General features: G+C 32.0%; 1 protein-coding gene across 1 annotated transcript in view; it reads left to right on the top strand.

Moving 5' to 3' along the window:
• The first annotated feature begins 12119 nt into the window (after nucleotides 1-12119).
• Nucleotides 12120-26260, top strand: part of LOC141559446 (arylsulfatase F-like) — a 49060-nt gene continuing 34919 nt past the window's right edge. Inside the window, exons 1-2 of the mRNA XM_074297317.1 lie at nucleotides 12120-12250; nucleotides 13673-13794. Of these exons, the coding sequence (XP_074153418.1) occupies nucleotides 12144-12250; nucleotides 13673-13794 (229 nt within the window). The 5' untranslated portion in view covers nucleotides 12120-12143. The remainder of the gene's footprint in view (nucleotides 12251-13672; nucleotides 13795-26260) is intronic.

Here is a 26260-nt window from a genome sequence, read left to right as displayed (position 1 = left end):
CATTTTATTAACAAGAATAGCAATTTTTAATAAAATAAATCTAAGGTTTCTCAGTTACCAAGGACAAAACTGACAGACAGAGAACAATTGTTTTAATAGCATTTGCACAGTTACTATTTTTAAATATAGACAGATCTCACTTTTAATTGGTTGGTATATCAGTTCTTTAACAAGTAGGCTTACATCACCTGATTAACATCATCTGGAAAGTCCTAAGATGTGCAAACATGAACTTGGAAAGCCTTGTGGTTGGTAATTTCTAGGGAGAGAAAAGAAGTTTGTGATCTACATTTTAGTACTTATGGATGGATTTAGAATCTTTGTAGTTAGAGAACACTGAGAAAAGGAGAACCAGGAATACATCATCTAGAGTTTTTCCACTCAGTTGCTAATGTTGTCAGGCAACTTTCAGGATGTGGATAATAATCTACAAAGTAGAGTATAGAATTGAAGTTACAGGTTTAAGGGCACTCAAATTCATACAATGATGGGACCAACTGAAACAGTATATGATTAATTCCAATGAAATAGACTGAAAACTTATTAAGCTACTCAGCTCATCATGCATTAATGATAAATGAATACTAATGATCAGTCAATTTTAAATCCCAAAACACAAATCATCCATCTCTCAAAATGTATACTTCATACTGTACCTCTAGTCAATAGCTTTTTTGCTGAAAGTTGGGAAGCATATTTTATCATGAGTTTTTTTATAAGCTATGATCATTGAATCCATAATAATTCTTAATTTTTTTGTAATTATTTTTCTTTGACATCATTGTTGCTATTGCCCAAATTATGGTACTTCTTATATAACTCTGAAATCAGTTCACATAAGTCTTCTTACACTTCTTGAACATTTTCACTTTATTTTTAATGGCTAAAAAATATTTCATTATATTAATATATCATAATTTGTTTAGTCATTCCTCAATTCATAAGAATTCATGTTTTTTCTGAATTTTACTATAATAACAATAACAACAAAATGCTCTGTTGATAGATTTGTTCATGTGATGCTCAAAAGTTATATGAATTGTAAGGATTTTGAAGAAGTTACTGGTGAAAACTCAAAAAACTCTATGTATGTACGAGTATGCTATGCTACAACGAAACAAACACTGAACTTGGAGTTAGAAAACTGGGGCTGATAAACTGACATTGCTATTTCATACCTGTGTGTGGTACCTCAATCACTAGTACTGAATCTTAAAATTCCTCACTTGTAAAATGAAGGTTTTAGACCAGATGATGTATATGGGCACCTCATTCTGGATGAGATTTTATATACTGGATCCACCCTGTTAAATGGAAAAAGAATCCTGCTACAACTGAAGGTTTTTGGACTACCTTGGTTTTTAGTATGTCATGGTCAGGAAACCTTTGTAAGATGAAAAAGTTGATCTAGGTAATATTTATGTCTCTTACTCTTTCCCCAATTTCTCTTTTATTTTGCTCCTTGTATTAGAAATTGATAAATGTAGAATTCTGGAAGTTATAAATTGAAGATTTCCCTGAGCAGGGTATTGGTATGAATATCTAGCTATCGAATCCATTCTATATAGCCATTTGCCTTTCCTCTCCTTTGTTCTCACCTGTAACATTACTTTCTGGACAAACCTCCATGGACTTTGTTCTCATTCTTCAGGAAAGTTAATTCATTCAGCTTTCTAATTCTACCCTAGGCCTGAGCTTTTCTGATTAGTAAATGAATGAAAAGTCACCTAATCCATTATATCTAGCTATTTTTAGATACTGATTCATTTCTTATTAAGTTATCCATACCAGATATTTTGCTAATTGCATTGCTATGTGAAAGAAGACTTCCTTTCCTTTAATCCACTTTCTACATCTTACTTTGCATACAGTATAATGCCTACAGCAAAAAAATGGAGAAGCAGGGAGATGTGTATGTGTGAAAATTATGTTAAATTTAAGATTCCTATAGGAGATCCAGGTGAAGAAATCCAATAAGGTTTTTTTTTTTTGGGGGGGGGCAAGCATTTATATGCCTAGTCCACTATGTGCCAAGTAATGTACTAAGTGCTTTACAAATATTATCTCATTTGATCATAGCCACAGTCTTGTGAGGCAGGTGTTATTCTTATCCCTATTTTTAAATTGAAAAACTGAAGCAGATATATATTAACTGATTTGCTTGGGATTATACAGATAATATTTATTTGAGGCAGTATTTGAGTTTATATCTTCTTGACTCCAATCTCAGCACATCATTCACTGTGCCATCAATAGGCAGGTGCAAGAGTAGAGTTCAGGAGAAATATTAAAATTATAAAATTGTAAGGTCATTAACATTGACATGATAGTACAACATATAGGAGTTGTTCAGATGACTGAAAAAAAGAGAATGCAGAGAAACAAATAAGTTAGCCCAGGACAAACTGTGACACATTTGCATAGTGAGTACAATAAGAATAATAATATTGCAAAAGAGTTTGAAAAGTAGTTGCCAGAAATTTAGGAAGAGAACCGTGGAAACTAAGTGAATTAAAACCCTGGGGAGAAGGTGTCTAGGAGAAGGACCTGGTAAATATTGTCAAATACTACAAAAGCAAAAAAAAAAATTATAAGGACTGAGAAACAATAATAAAAAATTAATTAAGAGAAAATTGATAAAAGAAATCAGTTGCAGTTGGGCAATGAGATCTGAGAAATAAGTAGGAGTTAAAAAAAAGCTAAATGTAGACAGTTTTTCCTTGAATTTGTGAAATAGAGAAAATTATGTAAGTAGTAATATTTTAAACTTTTAAAACTTTTGGCATACCTTGTATATGGTAGTAGCTGATCAGATGGTATTTTTTTTTCAGAATAAGGGCTATCTCTAGGTAAAAAGCAAAAAAGATTTATTACAATATCCCGAGAAAGGACAATGCTCAACAGACATGGTGTCATTAGTAGAGAAGTGGAAAGTGCAAACTGCAAAATACAGAATTATATAGATCCTAATGCAGAAACCTCTCCTCCTCCCCCACCCCCATCACTTAGACCATTTTTTTCATTGACTGGGAGTCTAGATTTACTTTCTAATATAAACCCAGAGACAAAGAATACTAGTCAATGACATACTCTTTATCATATTAAGACCTTAATGAAATGGAGGGAATGGAAACAGGAGAGAAATATGTTTATCTAATATAATCAAACACTAGGGCTTTGGGCTATAGTACAATTTTGTTATTGCAAAGCCCCAATTGATAATTAGGGCATAGGTCAAGATCGAATTTTTATGAGGTATATTCACTCAGTTTATTCCATTCAAAGAGATTTGAAACAGGTGTTAAAAGGGGTAGACCTGAGGGACAAACAGGAATGAATAATATTGATGGACAGCAATGTGAATTTATAGTGAGCAAAGTCTGCACATTTATCCTCTTGCTTTTATACCCAAGAGCAGATAGTTGCTGAGATTTATTTAGGGTTGGGTTTTGGAAAGCAGTTATAGAACAAAAGGATAAGGTACTTAAGAGTAGAAGGCAGTTTAAAACTTGACGGAGTAACTATAAAATCTTTTTTTTTTTTTTTTTTTTTTTTTTTTTTTTGAGGCTGGGGTTAAGTGACTTGCCCAGGGTCACAGAGCTAGGAAGTGTTAAGTGTCTGAGACCACATTTGAACTCGGGTCCTCCTGAATTCAAGGCTGGTGCTCTATCCACTGCACCACCTAGCTGCCTCATAACTATAAAATCAAAGATTTTTAAGGATGAAAGGGGAGGATAGAGGAGAATATGGCCTGGGAAGGCAGGAAATATCCGAAGTGCTACAGTGATAGTAGGATGGAGAGGTAATTTAGGATCACAGGTTGAAGTGAAAGATGGAAGGACAAGACAATAGTCATCTAGAGAAATATTAAGATTAAGGTGAAAAGGCAGTGTTTTCATAAATATGGGTACTGCTCTGAATACTTATCACCCATTTGAGCTGATGTGGTTTGAGTGGTCTCAATTCCTGGTGGTCAAGAGGTTAGTGGCAATAAGAGATTTGTTAGGAATCCCCTTTAAATAAGCCACAGATTTGGAGTGAATGAATCTGCAAAACGAAAGTTTATTTTTGGATAGAAATCAGTTTCTAGAGGGAAATTGAGTTTTGGCACTGAGATTGCTTTGTCTCTGGCAGCTGAGAGTGACAGAGCTCTCAGGCTACCCAGGCCCATCTGCAAATACTTTGGTGGAGGAAAACTACTATATTGGGTATCTTGGTGGGGGCTTGGATATCCCAGACCAGGTGGGGGGACTGGGACAGCATGGATCTCCTATTGGAATTAACAGTACTTCAAAGGGTGCTTTTTGACCAGGATTCTAATTGAATTAAAATAAAAAAAAAATTCTGGCATCCCAGGAAGGTAACTTATCTGGGGGGATATCCCTTCACCAGGAATGGTTGAGAATCTGAAAGGAATCACAGAGCAAAAGGAAATAGTTTTTTAAAGGGACCATAACCTGCTTCAAAGCCACTCATTTTATGGATCTCTTTCCCTTGTACCCCAAGAAATATCATGACAAATATATTCAAAACATACTCTAGCAGATCACTTAGATTTGTCCTCCAGCAAGTACTTCAATATATAAATTATCCACTTATCCACTTATATCTATCTATCTATCTATCTATCTGAATATATATTACACATTAGTAAAAATAGTTTATATTTTCAAATATATATTGATAATAGCTTGGATATATCTCCATACATATGTATTTTAGATACTCCATTTATTTATATTTACTCCATTTATACACATATTCAATACTTTTAAATCATCATTATTTTTTGTTTTATGATATATTTCCTCTATATAGAATATTTTGCACTAACATTTATACATCTTTCTGGAAATATTAAAAGGAAAAAATAATTTAAATTGTTCCTTTAAATTCATCTTATTGAGTTCTAATTGTTTTTCTTCCTTCTCTTGTTAAATATAAATATATATATGATATATATATATATATATATATATATATATATATATTTATGTATATATGTATAATGTAGCTCACTTTAGTACTTCAGGGATATTGATTTCATTAGTCTAAATACATCTAAAGCAAATTATAGTTACTTAAAAACTTTAATAGTTTTAATTAATTGGGGCAGAACAATGTCACCTATGTGAAGTCTCATGGTTCTGTCAACTGCTACATCATCTGTCACTGTTCTCATTCAAAATCCTTTTCATCTTGGCAAGACTTGACACAGTTATGACTCCAGCAGCATGGTCTTGAAGAATCTAGGGCCACTTCCACACCAAGTTGAGATATCAGAATAAGATTTCAGTGGAGTGTTTACATATATACACAGATATAAGCTATTGCTATAATTAATATACAATTGATACAATAATATGAAACACTTATATAATAAAACTATTCTAAGCAGCTAGGTTTGCAGTTTATAGCTTGTTGGACCAGGAGTCAGGAAAACTTGAGTTCAAATGTTGCCTCAAATACTTAATAGCCTTGTAATTGCAGTAAGTCACTAAACCTCTGTTTGTCTCACTTTTCTCAACAGTAAATTGAGGATCATAATAGCACTCAATTCCCAGTATTATAGTAAGAATCAAATGAGATGATAATTATAAAGAATTTGCAAACTTCAAATAGAATCAAATGAGATGATAATTATAAAGAATTTGCAAACTTCAAATCGTCTTTACTATAATTATTATACATAATGTATGCAATTGCAGAGTACAATGCCATATTAAATTCTATTTATTATAGTCTTGAAATATAAATGCTTCATAAATAATATATTCTGGAATATATTTAATGGGTAAAGGTAAAGAAGCATATCATATGATTGTTATAACACATAATAAATGTTAAGAATAACAATCTAATTTCGATTCATATATGTTTATACTAAAGTAATTTTTTAAATGATAGCCTATTAAAGGTTTTTAATAGTGGCTTTTAAAGAGGTCAGACAAAAAATTTAGAAAAAATTCCTTAAGAAAATAAAAGTTTACTTATGAAATTTATTTTGGGCTGATTGTACAAGAGTAGCATGAGACTGATTTAAGAATATCTTCAGATACTACATTTGCTTCATAATAGTGCCAACAGAAAATACTGAATTTATGGTTCCCCTCTACAGTTTAGTAATAGATAAAGAAAGTGGTACAGTGGTTAGAAACCTGGACTTGGAATCATGTGATCAGATTTAGCCTTACACACTTAATAGTTATGTGAATTTGGAGAAGTTATTTAACCCTATTTGTCTCAATTTCTTATCTGTAAAATTAGCTAAGAGAAGGAAATAGCAAACCACTCTAGTATCTTTGCCAAAAAAAAAAAAAAAACAAACAAACAAAAAAACAAACAAACAAACAAACAAAAAAACACCAGATTGGGTCATAAAGAATTAGACACAACAGAAATGATTGAATCACAATAAAATGTTTATTTTTAATAAAAATGTCACAAAAAGTACAATGAAATTTTGATTTTTACAATTGATTACTGGAAAGTTTACATTTTGTTTAAAAAAAAAAAACAAAACGATTTTTTGATCAATAATGTCCAGTCTATTTGGAAACTATCTGAAGTTCATATTTCTTTAAACCAACTGGGGTAACTATTAGGTATTGAGGATAGAGATATTTTCTCTAGGATAGAGGATAGAATTACAGGATAGAGAGACTCAAAGGAACTCCCCCTTGCACCTAATAAAATACAGAAATCTGGTTATTTTGAATAATTATGCAATAAATTGACTGTATTCATCCTTAGAAGTAATATGATTGGCTAGTCAGTCTTGATTGTTAAATAATCAAGTCCAAAAATAGAGTAGTCATAGAGCTATGCAATAGTCATTTTATTAAGTGACTTTAAGTGTAGCTTAAGCTTGTGCTTTGAGAATTTTTGCTTATATTATTTATTAATGCATTCCAGTATCTACTAGGCTTTTAAAAAATTATAGAAAGATACTGAGGGCATATCTTCACAACTATCAATGGTAAACAGTATTAAAGAAGTAGTTCTGATATTTTGGATACTTAAAAACATTTTTAATGTATACTTTAAAATTGAAACATAAGATTGTTAATAATATTGAAACTTTGATTAATATGATTCTATTTTGTATTTGGGATGAATCAAAATTTTTTCTTATGTTGCTTTATTTGACAACTATTCTATTATCAAATACAGACATGAAAACTGCCTACATGGATATCCTTTTTTTTTTCCTGTAAAGAAGAATAGCTTTCAGATTGTGAAGGATGATAGAGGAATTTTTTTTCTTCCTGCAGTCTACATTGATTATGAAAGTTGACATGTACGATACTTTCAGGTTTTTAAAGTTCTTTGCATAGATTATCTAATACTATAAGGGGGTTTCTATAGGAATTACTCTCTCCATTTATGGATGAATACATTGTAGCTCAAAGAGATTGAATGACTACCCAATTGATTGTTATAGAAAGTGGGATTCAGATCCACTTCTATCATGCCTCTATTGCAAAACTCTTCATTATACTCTAATGCTTTCAAATAACTGATGGAGAGTCATTTGGGATACTTGCTGTAGATGTGATTCCTGCTTCATATATGGATTGAACTAAATGACTACAAATATTTCTTTAAATATTAGGATTCTTTGATTCTCTGAATAAAAGTGGTAATAAGAGATTGAAACTCAAAAATTCGTGAAAAAGCTTGTAAGAGAACATTTAGCAGCTCTCACTAAGGTCAGTTGGTTTTTTACCAACCACAAAAAAATTACATCTCAGAGAACTGTCAAATACGATTACTGAGCCAATGACAATGATTTTTGAAAGATCATCAAAAAAATGGAAAAGTACCACAGGCCTGAAGGAAAGAATTGCCTTCTCACTTTATAAAAGAGAATCTAATAAACTATAGAATGGTGAATCTGACTCCATTTTTTTTTTGCAGAAAAAAAATAGTGAATACGTTATGAAAATAAAAGATTTAAACATTGAGAAAGGGAAGTAGTGATGACCAAGGCTCAACATGTTTTATTCAAGAACAGATCATGTTTGACTAACCTCATTTGTCATAGACATACTTTAAATATATATTACTAAAGGACTTGATCACATATTTCCTCATATCCTTGTGGATGAGACAGAGTCCTATTTATCAATATTATCAATGTAATAGAACACTTAATCATCAAACTTGAGGGTGAGAAGAAGCTCTGAAGATTAGTCAATAATAGCTAGTATTTATATTGGACCTCTTCTATAATAGGTTACCAGGCTAAATGTTTTACAGGTATAATTTCTTTTAATCCTAATAATAACTTTGAGAGAAGGGCTATTAGCTGAGAGTGCCAGGATGTAAAAAGATCTCAATATATTAGAGGTTTCAACTTTTTCCAACATAGTTCTATAAATCAATGTCACAAATACAGAATGGAGACTATAGTTAGTCAGAAGGTCATATGGAAAATGTGTGAGGGTCTTGGTGAACTTATAAGCTTAATATGAGGCAACATATGAATTTAGGATGAATCAAGAGAGTGTCCAGAATAGAGAGGTGATAATTTCACTGTCCTGATTTCTCTGAGAGTGTTTTCTTCTTCTGAAAATTACAATAACTTCCATATTCTTGAATATGTGCTGAAATGGCTGGCTGCTATAATAAAGTAAAGTTAAAAATTGTTCTTCCATTTTATAATTATACATCAAGGGCCCTGTGATAATGCATGTTTAAGCTATTTTGAGGTGAGCCTTAAAAAGAATTAGAGACAATCATAAACTTTCTAGACTTCAGTTGTCTATAGGTACTGGATCTGATGACTTCTATGACCTTTCCATCTCTAAATTTATGAGCCTGAGATGAATGATATTACTTTATGACATTGATTGGTAATCATTCCTAATATGATTTGAAATGTACTGTTTAACACTGTACATTTAGCTAATGAAATTACTTTCCCTTGTCTGCCTTGCTAATCAAATTTAATATAACAAACAACAATACCTCTTGCCTTTTCAACCTTTTCTGACTCTTGAATTTTTGAATGTCACAAAGAATTTCAACAAATTGTATTTATTTCAACATGTATATATCATTATGTCTACATCACTTTACTAATTGTTTTAATTGATATGCTTAACACAGATGGATTTCCTATGCCATTCTCCATAAACCTTTTCTAAAATTTTTAATTTTGCCTTATCACCCATCCATGAACATTCTTGTAGTAGCAAATTAAATCTTACATTCTCAAGATGATGAAGTTATCCATTTGCTTCTTTTAAGCTATTTTCATTCATTCCTAGTTGCCTAGGGTCTTAGAAAAAAAAAGCATTATTGCTAGCTTTTATTAATTTTCTTAGTCACTTTCAGAAGATCTTATATCAAATAATAGCTAGCAATGTGACCTCAGATAAGCCAATTAGCCTTCCAGTTTTATTACATGTAAAATGAAAAGGCTGGATTCCATGATTAATAACAATTCTGCTGGCTTTAAATGTATGACATCTATGTTCTTATATATTTGGCAAGATTAATTCAAACTTTTATAATTTGGACAGGAGCAGACTTTGCCTGTTTGGGTGTGTCATTTAGGAGCTAAGATTCTTATATGATTAATTGAAGAATGTTATACTTCCTGCAAAGAAGAAAAGGGGGTGGGACCATAGGATGGTTTATGGCTCTGGACTTGCAGTGAGATACAAATCAGATACACACATACTTGTGTCTGAATCAGACATGCAACCTCTGCTCAGCCTTATCTATATATAATGTGAGGAGGTTGGTACAGTGTTAAAGATCTGGAAAACTAATTTTTTTCTGATCAAATTCAAGAAGAAAGAGTAATTCTACACAGTGTCCATTTGGTTTCTATTCTAGAAAGCTTGAAAAAGGTAAGTTGGGGACATTTGACTATGTCATATTTTTTGCTAGATAAATTTAGATTATGGTTGTGATAAAGAGGAAAAAAGTATTTAATTTGGTAAAGCTTCACTGGCATGTTCTCAAGAATTATTAATATCACATTGAAATACAGGAGGAAAAAAAGGCCAATAGTCTCTCAATAAATATAGTTCAATGGAATTTAGTCAGGGGAAGGGAAATCATGGGGAGAAAATTCCCAGTAGATAATCTCTTATTTATGAATTAATATTGTTGGTTATACTCAATATATAACAACATTGAATATACTCATTGGGATGAAATTTGGAAGACTGGGCTCTTATATATTAATGATAGTGAAACTAGAAATATAAATTTGTATGTATTCGATGAGGAGAGGAGGAGGAAGGAGTCTTTTAATGAAGTTTGACAATCCTTGTTTGGTGCTGTGCTGAGAGTTCCCATATTCAGATGTACTCTATTACTTAATGATCTTTAACCCTTCAATAGCTTTGGAACTTCAGGAACCCATAATAACCAAAGAGAGAATAATAACATAATGAAAATGGAGAAAGGTCCTGTTATTCCAAAATTATTTGACAGGATTTTTTTTTGTCTGAGCTTCCAAGAGTCTGGAAGTCTTCTCTTCCTTTAGGGACACTCATTTATTTTTTTTGGGGGGATTATGATATGTATTCAAAAATACATATCAGATGAGAATTTCTTAAAGTACTTTGGGGAACCCTAAGATTCTAGAGTTGTCATAGATTTATATATTTGAATCAGAGCATTTGACTAATGCTTAAAGGAAAAATAAAAATATAAACAAAAAACCTGTTAGTAAACTGTACATTTTTTTATTTTTATATGGCCACCAAAAACCATTTCATATTTGTATGAATTAGTGGAAATTTCATAGAAGCCTCAAAGCTTAACTTTAGTCATTACTTGATTTTTACAGGTGATAAGTTCCTTTTCTGAAGAAGAAAAGAAATAAATGCATACATAAAACTGGAAATACATGATGGAACACTGGTAAGAGAAAATGCCATTTGAAAATCTTTTCCTTTCCAACTCTCTCATCCAAAGGGCAAGGTTTATACAGCATTTGAATCAGCTCTATCAAAGCGAAATATACTTCTTTTTGATAAATTCAATATTTCCTGAGAAGGGTAGCTCTGGGTACCTATTCAGGAAGCAATAAACTTAATCAATGTAGCTGATAAAAAAGCAAAAGCTGTTTTGTGAATCTGAGCAGTTCTGTACTGGAATTACTCCATTTTCCCCTTCAAAGATTTTATAGTCATTTGACATTAGGAGAAAGATTGGTACTTATGTTCTAATATTCTTCCTTAAACAGTTATTTCTCACTTCTTGCCTCCAGATCCTTCATTCTGAAGGAAACCAAAATTTCAAAGCAAAAATATGATTGCACAAATTGTTTGTACATCTCCTTTTTAAATGTATTTGTGCAACTTGAAAATATAATCAGGTTGATAATCTGCACCTATGTCCCTGACAGTATTGTTGGACTGGGAACTATTCCACTTTTCAGATTAACTTTTACTTTGACTCCAGTTGTCTTAGAAAATTTAGTAAGTTATAGTTTATGTAGACATTGCTATTGTATCAATCTTCTTTGATGAGTTAGGAATAGGTTTAGGTTTATTGTTACCATGTAGTAAATGATAGTATCCCCCTTCTGTCCTCCCTTTATTCAGTAATAGCTGAACTATCTTTAAAAGGATGCAAATATTTCTTTTGCTCAGTAAAAATTAAGGCTTAGCACAAAAGTGACCTTGAAAGAGAAGATTTTAAATTAAATTCCTAAAAGCTTTCTAGATCCTTTTTTTTGTGAGTGATAGAGGATAGCTGTCTCAAAGTGGGGTAAAGAGAGAAATTCTGAACGCTGCAAAGGGATAGAGCAAGAAAAGACAAATTCTACAAAATGTGTTTTGGTATTCTATGGTATGACTTTGTCCATGGTAATAAAAATAATTATGAAACCCAGTTAGGAAATTTCTTAATACAACTCTGCCCCTAAATTCCCTCTGAGATTAGTTGGATTTAAATGAAATTCTTCTCATTAAGGAACAGAAATTAGCAGGAATGAATGCCTGAAATCATACTGCTATGCTTTAGATCATAGAAGAAGCAGTTATAATATTTTTAAATTTTTATTATCAGAAAGTTATTTTGATAAATTTCTAATTCATCAAAGTATACTCTTTATTTTTTTCCTCTACAGGCACTCCCTGATCATTCTGTCCCTAGTTGGTCTATTGTTGAAAATGTGTGAATCAGTGAATGTATCTGATTCAAAACCCAATGTGCTACTGATTTTAGCAGATGATCTAGGTTTGGGTGACCTAGGTTGCTTTGGCAATGTTACACTTAGGTATGTACTTAGCAATTTTTATTTTGTTTTGTTGCTTAAAAGCTCTGATGAGTTCTATGATTATATATATAAATGTACGACTGGGTTATTGGTACTACTTTTTAAAAAACTTTGTTTTGACCAAATTAACATACCAATTTGACCAAAATGATCATGTTAATAGTTTCAGTAAATCATGTAACCTATATCTACAGAAATAAATGCAAGATGAGTGGTGCAATGAATAGAGCACTGGACATTGAGCCAGGAAGACCTAAAGTTCAAATATGGCCCCAGATACTTTCTAGCTGTAAAATACTGAGTAAATTATTAATTTCTGTTGGCCTCAATTTCCTCCACTGTAAAGTAGAGATAATAAAATAACCTACTTTGCCAGGTTGTTCTAAGGATCAGATGATATAACATTTGTAAAGCACCTATTAGATTTTCTAGCACATTGAAGATGCAATAAAAATGTCAGCTATTTTTAGCTACTAAATTAAAAGATGAAAATAAGATTTATCAAAAAACCTAAGGTGTTTTTTTTGGGGGGGGAGAAGGATTTAAAAATAATTCTTGTATAGTTAACAAAGTTTTTTTTTAATAGCTTTTTATTTACAAAACATATGCATGGATAATTTTTCAACATTGATCCTTGCAAAACCTTCCAACTTTTCTCCTCCTTACCCTCGCCCCTTCCCTAAATGTCAGGTAGTCCAATACAAGACTTAACAAAGCTTTTAAAATTACATTCATAAAGAGTTTAAAAGTAACATGATTGTTTAATCTCAATGCTATGTTCCAGTGTCAGTTTAATGAATCCAGAAACAATTTGGGAAATACTTAACCTGGAAGAGAGATGACATAAAAGGGAGATAAAGGATTTTGTGGGACTGTCATCTCAACATTACAAAAACTATTTTATTTTTTATTTCATTTTATTCAAGAATTTGAATAACTATAAATAGATATATGGTGCATGAGAGATGTAAGCTCAAAAAAGTAATTTCTGTCAATTTGAGTGCTCTAAAAAATTGGATAGATTGCCTTGGAGATTAACAAATTCCTTATTACTGATGGATTTTTTACACATGCTATATAATCACTTGTGGGATAGTGTAGAATAGATTCATGTTTGGGTAGAAGCTGGATTAATCAATGTTTCCTCTCAGCTTTGATAAGCTAATACTTTACTAATTGGTAAAAATGCATTTAAATAAGTTTATAACTATTTAAGAATTTGAAAAAAATGGAACTCCAAACACTGATCCTAAATTTTTGTCTCTTAAGTTATTCCCTACCAGCACACGGGTAGGAGGGGAAAGCACTACTGGAAAATTTATGTAGTCTAAATGTTCTGTAAATCAGTCAATCAACCTTAACTCAACATTCTCATGTGGCTTTCATTAGCTTAAAATACATTTTTTCCCTTCTACTTTTTAGGACTCCTAATATTGATCGCCTTTGCAAAGAAGGTATAAAACTTACTCAGAATATTGCTGCAGAGTCAATGTGTACCCCCAGCAGATCAGCTTTCCTCACAGGCAGATATCCAGTTCGAACAGGTTTGAAGATCTTTAAAGTATAATGCCATTAAATGCCTATAGAATTTTGTTCCATTAATATCAGAAAATAACAAAAAAATTAATGGGGCAGTGGTGTCAAACTTGTCTGGGCATGGACTTTTCTTATATTCACTGATATGAAATGAAATTTTATGCATTTCTGTAATTCATTTATGATATACCCACTTGAGGTATATTCTTATATAAAATTAATACGTAATAGATTATGTTTTAGTTCTTATTCATGATGTAGTGTGGCTCAGTGTGCAGAAAGACTACATGGCAAATGTACTTGTAGGAATTACGATATTGGCTAGATTTGACTTTTTGAGACCCCTACATTTGAATGTTCCAATTGAGTTGTATTTATCAAATTTCACTACCATACTGTATGATATGAGGACATAGGAGTTACTAAACCAAGGAACCCATAGCCTAATTGGGGAGGTCAGGAAGCATAGTTTTTTGTTTTCAATTAGCAATAATTGAACCTTGGTTAAACTTAGTAAGTTGCAATACAGCCACTGTGAAAAGCTCAATATAGGTTTTTTTCATCCTGGCTCTATCCTTGTAATATTCTTAGGACACTCATGTTACACTACTTAGGCAAGAACTCAAGAAAAGTCCCATTTTGGAATAATTCTCTGTTAAAAAATACTTTTAAAAGACAGAATCCTCTTTCCCCAAGGGAACAGACTCCTAACTCTAATAGACCTTTCAGTTACAACTGTATAAATTCAAGGGGCTATCTCATTTCCCTGCTCCTGGCCTAATGAAACTGTGCCGAATACATCCAACCATTTAGAGTCAGTTAGAAACTACTGAATTTTCTTTGTGTCCATATATCTTTCAATTACACTTGAACAAGCAAATTAACAATGAGCATATTCCTTATGTCAGACCGTATAACTCAATAGCTCAGGCAAAGCAATAGGTAGTAATGTTAAAAATTCATGGCTGCCTGACAAGTATGGTCTCACCTCTAGGAGTTATCTGGGGAGAGTAATGCTTATGTCATCGTACCATTCAGTATAGTAGTGAATCTTTGAGTTAAGAGAAAGTACTTTTGACCTTATAGTTCTATATTCATTACGTTTTATTGCAATGTTCATATTCAGTGTTGTAGACATTTTTGTTGATATTCATGTTATTTTCCAAATTCATGCATTTTTCATCTCAGGACAAACTCCACCTAGAACATTAATGAATTTAGATTAAAACTATTATTTCTCGTATACCTGTCCTTAAATAGGGTTTATCACTGGCCCTAAATATCATCATTCTTTTAGTGACTTTTTATGTACTTTCCAAGCTATGTCTAATAGCAATGTGGACCACTGGAATTACAGCAAGATAATTTCCATTTCTGTGCACTTTTTTAAACAATCCAGTGAGAGAGGTAGGATTATTGAAAGTCAGTGTCACATCATGAATAGCAAGGTGGATCTGAAGTTAAAAAGATTTTTAAAGTGTATTAGCTGTTTGATTTTAAAGATAGTAAATCATTTAAGGTATAATTCCTTCATCTATAAGATGGTAATAAAATTACCCATTCCACAAGTTTATTGTGAGACTCAGTAGAGATAATGTATGCCAAATACTTTGCAAATTTTAAAATTCTATTAAATTGTTGTTGTAATTATACTCATTTTTCATATCAGGAATTCAAGTTAAGGGATTCAAAATAATGATTTCCTAATTAGCAAGTTTACATGCATCAGAACTTGAATTCCAATTCAAGTTTTCTGCCTGTACACTCAACTACATCATACATTGGACGGTCAGAGTTTGTAAACCTGAATTCTAGTCAGTGATCTACTACTAAGAGCCAATTCTATGGCTTAGGCTAAAGAACCTTCAAAAGTTTTAATTGGTGAAATGGGATGGTACTGTGATCATGTCTACCTCCTCAGATAATATATGTTAATTGCATTAAATTGAATTAAAAGTTACAAGAACAATACTATTACATTAGCTGTCCCTTATGTTTAGAATATAATTCCTATTTACCTCTGCTTCTTAAAATCCCTATATTTTTACAAGACTTAAGTCACCTTCTGTAGGAGGCCTTATACATTAAACTTTGATCTGCTTTTCATATATCTTGTAAATATCTACACATGGAAATATTTCTTCTCAAACTGGAATGCATATTCTTGAAGTTGGTAATAGCTTTTTTTAAAATTTTATTTGTATGTCCAACATTGTTACATAGCACCTACCACATGGTAAGCGCTTACCTAATGTTCACTGATACATTAAAATAGCTGGAACAAAAAATTAAGAGTCTGAGTTTAGTTCCTGACTTTGCCATGTAGGATTTGGGAAAGTCACTTAACTACTCTAACCATGTGTGGAACATTATAAGTAGGGGTTATTTCATTCTTTGTCACATATTTTTGTGCACTATGTCAGTGCTGTAGTAAAGAGGTGATGAAGGCCAGGAAATTGGTGGCTGTGAGAGAAGAGATAAGGAAGAAAGAAGAAACAGCAATTGACAATTTATTGGAAAAGCAGGGTGAGAAAATGAGAGTATGGATTTGAAAATAAGGTCAAGCTTACAAAAATGGCAAATGGCAATAAGAATAGTAATAAGTGCTATTAATGTTTTTTATACATTTTATACATTTTTTTATTTGATTGTGATACCATTTAGGAAAAAAGAAGTTAGAAATAGGGAAGATATGTATGTGGTAAGAATTGGTGTATGGAAAAATGAATTTTGATTCTCTTCTAAACTTCTAATATTCCTGTTTCTATTGATGGTAGGTATCATGATCAAGTGAGATTTTTACATATATATATGTATATATATTCATATTTAATGTACTTTTTAAACCTTAAAAGCACTTTATTGAGTTTGAGATGCACTCGGAATATTCAGTTTGAAATGTCCAATAGGCAATTAGTGATACAGAAGAGAAAGTTAGAGAAAAGCCTTAGTCTGCAGATAAACATTTATAAATTCCTTGTATAAGAGATAATTAACCAAAGGGAACTAATGAAGTTATTTTTTGTTTGTTTGTTGCATCATGGTAGTTATTCCAAATATCCCTCCTCCTCCTTCTAAGGAGTCATTCCATATAACAAATATTATTTTTAGAGAGTAACCCCCTTTCCTCCCAGCAAAACTGACAATACATTGGAAAAGTCAAAAATATGTGCAGCACATAACACCTATGTATATCACGTCCATGAAGGAAAGGGTTGAGGATGTTGTTTCATATCTCTTCAATGATTCCTGCTTGATCTTTATTATTTTGTTGTATTTATATTTGATTTTTTGGTGTGTAGTTGTTTTTCCATATATATTGTTGTAGTTATAATGTATATTATTTTCTTGGCCCTGCTGAATTCACTCTGTAGCACTTCATATAGACCTTTCCATGATTCTCTGTGTTCATTACCCATACTATTTTGTACAACACAGTGATATTATATTACATTCATGTAACACAATTTGTTTAGTGATTGATGAGCATCTACTTTGTTTCCAGTTCTTAGTTAACACAAAATAAGTACCACCATAAATATTTTGGAGTATATGAGAATATTCTTAATTGACTATTTTCTTGAGATAATTAGCCTAGTAATGAAGTCTCTGGCTCAAAAGATATGGATAATTTTAGTCACTTAATTTGCATGATTCCAGATTGTCTTCTGAGATGGTTGTGGCACGTCATAGTTTCACCAATAACATATTAGCATATCTATTATTTAAATATTTCTTCAATTTCAACAATTAATTTGTCAATTTTCATGATGTGAAGGTAAATTTCAGGATTGTTTCAAGTTTTACTCAAATTATTAGGGATTTTGAATATTGATATGGGTGAATTCTCTTTAATTATTCTGAGAAATGTTTGTTCATATCTTTTGTTTATTTTAATATTTATTTAAAACTAAATATATAATAAGAAAAAATAAAATAGAAAAAGAAAGACAGAAAAGGAAAATGAACCAGAACAAAACAAAATATTGTTACGTGCCCAGCAGAACACCAGGAGGATTCAAAATATGTACAATAAATTTCCATGTAAGAAAGCATATGTGATAATAGAAGACATTATATTCATCTTTTCTTCACTTCCTTGGAGATAATTCTTTGTTTTCTGCTATGCATTTTTTACTTCATTCTTTTTTTCCACTTTCATTCATGCAGGCTACATTTATGCACGGATATATATATATATATATATAATTCACTTCTACACACATATATATGTCTATATATATATAAACATCTACATTCATAGATACACATATATATAATAATACATAATGCACATATGCAGACATGCATCTCAAATTATTAATATGGCCCGACATATAATGTATGCAGATTGAATCTTTAATTTTGACTTTGTCTGGCATCAACGGTTACTAGCCATACTTTTTTTCTCCCTAATAAATTCTCCTCCTGATTCTTGTTGTAGTGTTTGTGCATAATCTCTTATTTTCTTGTCCTTGCTAACTTTTCTACTCTAATTCTACTCCTTCTGAATCCCACATTAACCTATGCCATCCTTTCCTTCCCTTTTTATCCCTTTTCCATTAATCTACAGACTCTTCTATACCCTATTTTATCCTATTCCTTCCCCCTCTTATTTCTTTATAGATTTTGAAGGGTGTTATATCCTTCATGGCATACACACGCACACATATACATATATACACATACTGTATATATGTATACATATATATATATATATACATATATGTGTGTTTGTGCATGTTTGTATATATAGATATAGATATAGATATAGATATAGATATAGATATAGATATAGATATAGATATAGATATAGATATAGATATAGATGTGTGTATGCATTTTTCCCTATTCAACCAATTTTTAGATGTGAGTAAGTTTTCAGAACTACTGGCCCTCCTTTCTACTATAATGCCTCTATATCATTTCTTCCTCTACACCTCATTGGTGACTATTTTTACCTTTTTTCTAGATAGTTTTGCTTTTCCTATACTGTTTCCTAGATAGATCATACTCAGCTCGGTCCCAATCTTCTTTTTGAATTATCCAATAATTTATGTCAATTTTAAACATATAGTTCAAATCTCTGTGTGAAAAACAAACAATTTGTCCTTGTTGAATCTCTTGAGTTAATCTTTGATGTTGACTTTTCTATGTTAAATTGTTTATTGAAATAAAATTTCTTTGATGCAATGTCCTGAAAATCAGTAAGTTCAATGAGTCCATTTTTCCCCCTTTCAGTACTATGGTTAGTTTTGCTAGATAGGTTATTTTTGGCCCAATTCTTTTGATTGTCCATATATATTATTCCAGGACATGTGATCTTTTATGGTAGCTACTGGCAAATCCTGTACAATTCTAATTATAGCTCCAATATATTTGAATTTTGATATTGTTTGCTGTTTTTTGTAGAATTTTCTCTTTGGTGTTTTGGAAAATTTAATAGTTATATTCCTATGTGTAGCTTGTAGAATCTCTTTAAGATTGGTAGTCAGTGGATTTAAAAAAAAATTCTACTTTCCCTTTTTGTTCAGGACAATTTTCTTTTCTTTTTTAAAAATTTACTTTATTTGAAAAAAAAGTAAGAGAAAAAAAGAAAAACAGAAAAGGAATACAAAAAAAAATAAAGCAAAACAAAAGAGAATGTTGTCTTATGCCTAGCAGAACATCAGGGAGGATTCAAAATATATAATAATAAATTACCAGATCAAGATCAAGAAAGTATATATATTAGTAGAAGAAATTATATTCATGAATGTCCATTTTTTTCTTTACTTCCCTGTAAATTGTTTTGGGTTCTCTGCTGACTAACTTATGTATTTATTTTTTCCCCCTTTCATCTCTCCACCCATAAAATATATATATTTAATATATCTTTTTATAGAAATATTTTATATAAATTATATGATAATTATGTGTGAATTACATATATATTTCACATAAATTTATATAAATACATACAGAGTCACATATACACATACACATATTTAGGACAATGTTCTTTAATTATTTCTTTCATCATTGTGTCTATGTTCTTTTTTTGGTTACAACTTTCAGGTAGTACAATTGTAATGTGCTCTCCTAGCAGTTACAATTACTAGTCTGTCCTAGACCCACCAGAGTACCTTTGACCACTGTCCTTTGCAGTGTGAACTCTACCTGGCTCGCCTCCTCTGAGGCCTTCAAAGGTCTCTGGCCACAATCTCTTGAATCTATAGCTTAATAACCGGTAGTGCACTCAAGAACAGCCACGTGTAATCTTAAAAGCCTTTATTATACCTACTCACATAATGCCCTGACTGATGCCCTGACTTGTTGGTTCCCGAGTGAACACCTGGTCAAAAGACCCACGTGTTCACTACCAAAACCCTTACCTCTTTTGCCTATCCATCTTGGCTTGGCCACCCAGGCTAGGGAGCCAGGGTGAAGAGCGCCAGGTTAAAGAGAGCGACTGCTGCCTGCAGTGGGCTTACATAGGGCCTGTAAGGTCACACACACAGCCAATCAGCGAGAGAGTCACCCATTACGAAGCTATCTCAAAATGGACAGGATCCCACCTACAAGGCAGTCCTAATATCCATAGAAATTGCTTCCGGACCACTCAATCTCCCAATGTACTGTGGCGCCCATTTAAAGGGCTCTTACATACAATAACTTGCGTTTTCTCTAGATCTGTTGTTTTTTGTATAAGATGTTTCACATTCTCTTCTAATTTTTTATCCTTTATACTTTGTTATTTCATGATCTCATACAGCTTCACTGGATTTCCCTTGCCCAATTCTAATTGTCAAAGTATTATTATTATTATTATTATTTTTTTTCTTTAAGACTCTGGACCTTCTTTTCTAATTAGTTAACTTTTTTTTTGTCTTGTTTTCTTGGATGTTTGTCTTGGATGTCTAGTTTAGTTTTTAGTTTTCCTTCAATGTCATTTGATTTTTAAAGTCTTTTTTGAGCTCTTCTATAAAGACTTTCTGGGCAGGTAATCATTTAACATTACTCTTTGGAATAGGAGAGGCTTTTCAAAATTCACTATCCTCCTCTGAAGATGTACCACAGTCTTCCTTATTCCCATAAGTTTTTATGACTGGGTTCTTCTTTGCCAGGTAATTTTTTTTTGAGAACTTATTTGTATAAATAACTCTAATTCTGGGGGATGGGGTAGGTGGGTCATGATATCCCTGGCTTCACTTTACCTCCCTTTCTGACCTGGAATCTCAAACCAAGGACTCCATCTTTCTGCAAGTGTCCACAACTAGCATCATCTTTGTCTCACTGCTTTTGCACTCACTCACCAGGTGTGCTGGTTCCTTATTGCCCAGGGCTGTATCTGGAATTCCTAAAGAGCAGAGGTTCAATTATCTGAGACTTAGATTGGAATAGTTTTTGAGATAAGAACTGTCTGAGAGGTCAAAGTTCCTGTGGTAGAGGTTGAGGCTCCCTCCTAACCCAACTAGCCCCAGGACTCCGAGCTTGCAATTTCTGTGGAGTTAGCTTGGAGATATTTACACTTTTCAGGAGTTAAATCTGGATTCTGGGGTCTTTCTTCTTCATGTATTCTCCAGGCTGTCCCAGGAGGACCCTTATTCTGACCCAAGTCTTATTTGTTTTCAACTGGTCTGTATGTAGGGGAAATCCGAAATGCTGAATTTTCTGACCTATTCTACCATCTTCCCTGAAGCCTCCCAAGTTATTTTTTAAATAGCTTTTTATTTACAAGATATATGCATGGGTAATTTTTCAGCACTGACAGTTGCAAAACATTTCATTCCAACTTTTCCCCTCCTTCTTCCCACTCTCTCCCCCTGATAACAGGTTGACCAATACATGTTAAATTATAAGTTAAATACAAAATTTGTATACATGTCCATACAGTTATTTTGGTGTAAAAAAGAATCAGACTTTGAAATAGTGTACAATTAGCCTTTGAAGGAAATAAAAAATGCAGGCGGGCAAAAATAGAGGGATTGGGAATTCTGTGTAGTGGTTCATAGTCATCTCCTAGAATTCTTTTGCTGGGAGTAGCTGGTTCAATTCATTACTGCTCTATTGGAACCGATTTGGTTCATTTCATTGTTGAAGAGACCCACGTGCATTAGAATTGATCATCATATAGTATTGTTGTTGAAGTATAATAGTATAATATCATATAGTATTGAAGTATATATATATATATATATATATATATATATATATATATATATATATATATATATATATATATATATATATATATATATAAGTTGAAGTATAATATTATAATATCATATAGTATTGTTGTTGAAGTATAATGATCTTCTGGTCCTGCTCATTACACTCAGCATCAGTTAATGTAAGTCCCTCCAGGTCTTTCTAAAATCATTCTGCTGGTCATTTCTTACAGAATAATACTATTCCATAATATTCATATACCACAATTTATTCAACCATTCTCCAATTGATGGGCATCCACTCAGTTTCCAGTTTCTGGCCACTACAAAGAGGGCTGCCACAAACATTCTTGGACATACAGGTCTGTTTCCCTTCTTTAAGATCTGTTTGGGATATAAGCCCAGTAATAATACTGCTGGATCAAAGGGTATGCACAGTTTGATAACTTTTTGAGCCTAGTTACATATCACTCTCCAGAATGGCTGGATGTATTCACAATTCCACCAACAATGTATCAGTGTCCCAGTTTTCCCACATGTCCTCCAACTGCCCTCCAACATTTCTCATTATCTTTCCCTGTCATTCTAGCCAATCTGACAAGTGTATAGTGGTATTTCAGAGTTTTCTTAATTTGAATTTCTCTGATTAATAATTACTTGGAGCATCTTTTCAAATGGCTAGAAATAGTTTCAATTTTTTCATCTGATAATTGTCTATTCATATCTTTTGACCATTTATCAATTGGAGAATGGCTTGATTTCTTATAACTTAGATTCAATTCTCTCTATATTTTTGAAATAAGGCCTTTATCAGAACCTTTGACTGTAAAAATGTTTTCCCAATTTATTGCTTCCCTTCTAATCTTTCTGCATTTAGTTTTGTTTGTACAAAAACTTTTCAATTTGATATAATCAAAATTTTCTATTTCGTGATTAATAATGATCTCTAGTTCTTCTTTGGTCATAAATTTCTTCCTTTTCCACAGGTGTGAGAGATAAACTATCCTATGTTCTTCTAATTTATTTATAATCTCATTCTTTATGCCTATGTCATGAACCCATCTTAATCTTATCTTGGTTTGTGGTGTTAAGTGTGGGTCAATGCCTAGTTTCTGCCATACTAATTTCCAATTTTCCCAGGAATTTTTGTCAAATAGTGAGTTCTTATCCCCAAAGCTGTGGTCTTTGGAATTATCAAACACTAGGTTATTAAAATTATTAACTATTTTGTCCTTTGAACCTAACGTATAACACTGATCAACTAGTCTATTTCTTAGCCAATATCAAATGACTTTGGTAACCGCTGCTTTATAATATCATTTAAATGTGATACAGCTAGGCCACCTTCATTTGATTTTTTTTTCCATTAATTCCCTTGAAAGTCTTGACCTTTTGTTTTTCCATATGAACTTTGTTGTTATTTTTTCTAGGTCATTAAAATAGTTTTTTGGGAATCTAATTGGTATAGTGCTAAATAAATAGATTAGTTTAGGTAGTATTGTCATCTTTATTATATTTGCTTGGCCTATCCAAGAGCATTTGACATTTTTCCAATTGGTTTGATCTGATTTTATTTGTGTGGAAAGTGTTTTATAGTTTTGCTCATATAGTTCCTGATTTTCCCTTGGCAGATAGATTCCTAAATATTTTATACTATTAGTAGTTACTTTAAATGGAATTTCTCTTTGTAGCTCTGAGTGTTGTGTTCTGTTAGTGTTGTATGATATATAAGAACGTTGATGACTTATGTGGGTTTATTTTGTATTCTTCAACTTTGCTAAAGGTGTGGATTATTTCTAATAGCTTTTTAGTAGAATCTCTGGGGTTCTCTAAGTATACCATCATATAGCAAAGAGTGATAATTTGGTTTCCTCATTACCTACTCTAATTCCTTTAATCTCTTTCTCAACTCTTATTGCCAAAGATAGCATTTCTAATACAATATTAAATAATAATGGTGATAGTGGACAACCTTGTTTCACTCCTGATCTTTATGGGAATGGTTCCAATTTATCCCCATTACATATGATGTTTACTGATGGTTTTAAATAGATGCAACTGATTATTTTAAAGAAAAGTCCATTTATTGCTATACTCTCAAGTGGTTTTTTAAATAGGAATGGATGTTGGATTTTTATCAAATGCTTTTTCTGCATCTATTGAGATGATCATATGGTTTTTGTTAATTTGGTTATTAATATGGTCAATTATACTAATAGTTTTCCTAATATTGAACCAGCCCTGCATTCTTGGTATAAATCCTACTTGATCATGGTATATTATCCTGGGGATGATTTTCTGTAGTCTTTTTGCTAATATCTTATTTAAGATTTTAGCATCAATATTCATTAGGAGGATTGGTCTATAATTTTCTTTCTCTGTTTTCAACCTTCCTGGTTTAGATATTAGTATCATGTCTGTGCCATAAAAGGAATTTGGTAGGACTCCTTCATTCCCTATTTTTTCAAATGGTTTATGTACCATTGGGCTAATTTTTCTTTAAATGTTTGGTAGAATTCACATGTAAAACCATCTGGTCCTGGGGATTTTTTCTTAGGGAGTTGATTAATAGCTTGTTCTATTTCTTTGTCTGAAATGGTACTATTTAAGCAATTTACTTCCTCCTCTGTTAATCTAGGAAGCCTATATTTTTGAAGGTAGTCATCCATTTCGCTTAGGTTATCAAATTTATTGGCATAAAGTTGGGCAAAGTAACTCATTATTGCTCTAATTTCCTCTTCATTGGTGGAAAGTTCTCCCTTTTCATTTTTAAGACAAACAATTTGATTTTCCTCTTTCCTTTTTCTAATCAGATTTACCAAAGGTTTATCTATATTATTGGCTTTTTCATAAAGCCATCTCTTAGTTTTATTTATTAATTCAATAGTTTTTTTTTTAATTTTCAATATTATTAATTTCTCCTTTTAATTTTAGAATTTCAAGTTTAGTATTTGATTGGGGGGTTTAAATTTGGTGTTTTTCTAGCTTTTTAAGTTGCAAGCCCAATTCATTCATTGATCTCTTTCTCTATTTTATTCAAGTAAGTCTCCTCTAAAAATATAAAATTTCCCCTTATTACCACTTTGGCTGCATTCTACAAATTTTGGTATGATGTCTCATCGTTGTCATTATCTTGAGTGAAATTATTAATTGTGTCTATAATTTGCTGTTGTACCCAATAATTCTTTAAGATGAGATTATTTGGTTTCCAACTGCTTTTTGGTATATTTACTCTTAACTTTTGTTGAATGTAGTTTTTATTGCATTGTGATCTGAAAAGAAAGCATTTACTATTTCTGCCTTCCTGCATTTAATTTTGAGGTCTTTATGTCCTAATACGTGGTCAATTTTTGTATAGGTTCCATGAATTGCTGAGAAGAAAGTATACTTCTTTCTGACACTGTTCAGTTTTCTCCAAAGATCTATCATACCTAATTTTTCTAATATTCTATTTACCTCCTTAATTTCTTTCTTATTTGTTTTGTGGTTTGAGTTGTCTAATTCTGAGAGTGCAAGGTTGAGATATCCCACTATTATAGTTTTGCTGTCTATTTCTTCTTACAACTCTCTTCTCCTTTAGAAAGTTAGATGCTATACCACTTGGTGCATATATGTTTAGTATTGATATTGCTTTATTATCTATGCTACCCATTAGCAAGATATAGTTTCCTTCTTTATCTCTTTTAATTAGATTATTTTTTTTTCTTTTGCTTGACCTGAGATAAGGATGGCTACCCCTGCTTTTTTTACTTCACCTGAAGCATAACAGATTCTGCACCAGCCTTTTACCTTTACTTTGTATGTATCTCCCTGCTTTAAATGTGTTTCCTGTAAACAGCATATTGTAGGGTTCTGACTTTTGATTCAGTCTGCTATCCATCTCCACTTTATGGTAGAATTCATCCCATTCACATATATGGTTAAATTGACTAATTCTGTATTTCCTGCCATCTTATTATCCCCAGATCATGCTTTTCTTTTTTTTTTCCCCCCCTTACCTCCTTTCCCAGTATTAAACTTATGGGCACCACTTGCGTCACATAGCTCTCCCTCTTTGGGATCCCTCCCACCCTCTTTGAATCCCTTCCCCTTTCTTGTACCCTTTTCTTATTATTCTTTTCCTTTTCCCTTTTCCTCTCCCACTTTTTAATGAGGTGAAAGAAGTTTCTCTGTACACCAAATATGTCAATTATTTTCTCTTTGAGCCAACTCTGATGAGAGTAAGATTCATACAATGTACCTCCCTCTCTCTGAATTCCCTTAGATATGATAGGCTTTCTTTGCCTCTTCGTAGGATGTAGTTTCCCTCTTTTTATCTCCCCTT

Source organism: Sminthopsis crassicaudata, chromosome 3 (assembly GCF_048593235.1).
Source record: "Sminthopsis crassicaudata isolate SCR6 chromosome 3, ASM4859323v1, whole genome shotgun sequence".
Taxonomy (NCBI): domain Eukaryota; kingdom Metazoa; phylum Chordata; class Mammalia; order Dasyuromorphia; family Dasyuridae; genus Sminthopsis; species Sminthopsis crassicaudata.
Note: the sequence above shows the minus strand (reverse complement) of the source record. Positions and strands in the feature narration are given on the sequence as shown.